The 3,333-nt window shown below is 37.0% G+C and overlaps 1 protein-coding gene across 1 annotated transcript; it reads right to left on the reverse strand.

Moving 5' to 3' along the window:
* Positions 1-971: 971 nt before the first annotated feature.
* Positions 972-2,892, reverse strand: LOC121966580 (ribose-5-phosphate isomerase-like; the record flags this gene model as incomplete). The annotated part of the gene is made up of 4 exons (XM_042516659.1): positions 972-1,113; positions 2,299-2,367; positions 2,458-2,522; positions 2,743-2,892. Coding segments are annotated over 4 exons (426 nt in total), but the record flags the coding sequence as incomplete, so codon positions are not given.
* Positions 2,893-3,333: the final 441 nt, after the last annotated feature.

Below are 3,333 nucleotides of genomic sequence, written 5' to 3' on the forward strand. Positions count from 1 at the left end.
TAGTCCTACAGCCAAAAACCCCACAGGGTATTTTCCCCCGAACAAACACAGAAAAATAATGCAGTTACATTTGGAATGACATTGTAGTCATTAGGGCTGCACAATAAATTTACTTTTAACCATAATTGCAATGTCAGCTTGTGTTCAAATATACATTGCGAAAGTCTGATAGTGTATCAGTAGAAAACTGCACTTTAAAATGTCACTTTTTTTATTGTGGCCTTTGCTCAATGTTCAAGAATGCTGGAAATTTGCCTTTTTTTTTTTATTCAACAAGCAATTTGCTCTGTCGTATCAGTACATCAAAAGAAGCAGAAAGACAAAATTATAAATGTGATATTCAACAAAGTTGAACTTGCTTAATATTGCGCAGCTCTAGTATTTATATTAGTCAATAATGACTTAAAACTTAAGGAGCAGGTGACGTTAAATGTTTTTACATTTAAAATGAAAGAGTTCAAAGCAGATTCTACAGGATTTTAATGTTTTTAGCTTGTTTGGCTGTACAAGTGACTCCCAGAAAGTTAGATAGTTCTCTTTAATGCTTATTTTAATGCTTATGAATTGATTCTTGTGTCTTTTGTCTCTGCAACTTTGTGTTTTCACTACTGTCTTCACCAGGTCTTCCTTGAAAAGGAGATTCCTGATTTTCAATGGGAATGAAAATAAATAATATCTGGTTGAAAGAGGACTGAACAGATAAAGATTAGCTGAATGTATTGCTTAAGTAAAATTGCCTCTTCTAGTTTTATTTCTTTAGTTTTGTCATCATGACGACTCAGCATTCTTGACCTGGACCTTAAGACAACCACAAGCCACAGGAATGAGACCACGAGGGAACCACAGTGCAGCATGAAAACCAAAAATCAGAAATAAACTCACACGAAACAGAAAAAAAGCTGAAAAAAATGATCTGCTGTCACAAACAAAAAAGGATGAAGAAGTGGCAGGCAAATAAATCCTCCACTTACTGCTTTGCTGACAGCCATCCGTAAGTTGGCCTCCCCTCCGAAACGTTTGGCTATCGTCCTGGAGACGGGAACGTACGCCATGGGGATCACCTCGATGGGAACTCCCTTCTTCCACTGCTGACCCAGAGCCTTGGAGTCCTTCCTGGGAGACGACAAGGACGGTAAAAACCCAAATTTCGACAAATGTAGGGTTCCCACACATTTTCATGAGCACAATTCAAAACTTTTCCATGATTTTTCAAGGACCCCCAATAATATTTCACAGACTTTTACAAAGAATAACATGAAGGTTTGTAAAGTAGTGATGGGGAATGAATAAAACTTTGTGATTGAATTTTCAGTTAAAGCTCTCAGCTGCTGTTATTGATAACGAAGTCTAATACAAAAAAATGCAATTAACCCTTAGGGCCCGCTTTGATAACACATGCACTCGTATCGCCCTGCACACAAAATGCGCTTTTCAAAATAAGGCTTTTAAAAAAATATCATAAATTAATGTTATTTTTTACTTTCATTGAGTTAATTTTGCAACAAAAATCAATCCTAATCATAAATATCAAATATTCATTAATTCTCAGAATTTTAACCCTTTAAATGCCTGTTTTTTGTCATTATGCTACTTTGTTTTTAGTTTATTATTATTTTTAGTTTTAGTTGTTTTATTATCAATACAAGACACGTCAAGTAGATGTTTTTATCACCAGCCCGGGATATGTCAGTGATTTGCAGCAACATTGATTATGACAATGTACTGAGTGAAAATAGCATGTATTTTCTCCATATGCCAAATATGGTAAAAAAATTAAAAACATGTAATCAGGTGGAAAATAGTAAAAATGACAAATTTCAAGTCAAAAGCCCAAAATGACTCCCAGAAATGACACAATACATGTATTTATACTTTGATGGCTGTGGGATCAAAAATGTCATTTTGAATGGGTTTCAGTGGAGCATTTTTTTCACTTTAAAGTCTGAATGTAACAATTTGGTTTCCACAGTGTATTTTAGACTTATTGTGGGAGCTGAGCTGGAAATTTAAAAATTATACAAAGATACACAATTTTACCAATATGTATACCAAACACAGCCAACATTATCAAAAAAGTTATCAAATGAAAAGTGTGTAAAATGCATCAACCGGTCCTTAAGGGTTAAAGTTTACTGAACTTTGGAAAACAGCAGCCTCTAAACCAGCTAATACATAAAAACTTAACAACTCTTCAATGAAAAACCACAAGATAAATCCATTTGTACCTTTCAGGGAAGGCAAAAACACTTTCTCAAGCAATAACACATCTCCTTTCCAGGCAAACTATCAAATTCAAACCTGTAGTCTGCAATGACAACGAAGTGTTTAGCGCAGCCGGCGACGATCTTCTCCTGCGTGAGGCAGCCGCTGTGAGACACAGAGAGGACGACTGTGAGACAGAAATCAGACGAGACGCCGGCAAAGTTCTGCTGTTGTGTTAAACTGTGCAGGACTCACCCTCCACCTTTTATCAGCGTGAGATCTGCGTCCACTTCGTCCGCTCCGTCAATCGCCACGTCCAGCTGTGTGGGAAGAAGGTGAACTTGTTAGCAGACAACAAGGCGAAGGATCCGTTCTCTACAAACTGCATCAGCCAGCTCCACCATTCATGTTTCTATTGTCACAGCTGCACAGGCGAAATTTTCGCTGCAATTCAAGCTGACAGGGGTTAGAGCGCCAACATATTGCGGCTCTTCCTCATTTCCGTGGCTTTCAGATTCATTTGTAACGAGCTCGTCATACCTCTGGGTGCCTGTCCAGATCCGACAGCGTGAGGCCGTGCTGCAGAATCAGCTGACGAGCCTGTGGGAGGACGAGCCGAGAGACGGGACCAAATGTGACGACCGGCGAAGGGGAGACAAAAAGCAGAAAAGATGTGATACCATTTTCAATCTGATTTTTTTTGTGTGCATTTTTGTAGAAAAAAATATGTGAAATCGAAATGTATAAATTTAATTTATCTTCTCTTGAAAGTCACTTTGATTAAGGCGGCAAATAACGATCATTTTCATTGTCTGTTAATCGGATGATTATTTTCTCAATTAACCCATTAGTTGTTTGGTCAAAATAAATGTTAGAAAATGTTGGTAAATTCCAATCAGTGTATCTAAAAGATGATGTCCTCAGATGTCTTATTTTGTCCACAACTCAGATGCTGTTTACTGTCACAGAGGAGTAAAGAAACCAGAAAATATTCACATTTATGAAGTTGAAATGAGAGAATTTCGACTTTTTTTTCTAAAGAAATCACTCAAACCAATGACAATGATAATTATTATTATTACAATAAGTTGTGGACAAAATAAGACATCTGTGGACATCATCTTTTAGATA

This window comes from Plectropomus leopardus, unplaced genomic scaffold (genome assembly GCF_008729295.1).
Source record: "Plectropomus leopardus isolate mb unplaced genomic scaffold, YSFRI_Pleo_2.0 unplaced_scaffold25116, whole genome shotgun sequence".
NCBI classification, from domain to species: Eukaryota; Metazoa; Chordata; class Actinopteri; order Perciformes; family Serranidae; genus Plectropomus; species Plectropomus leopardus.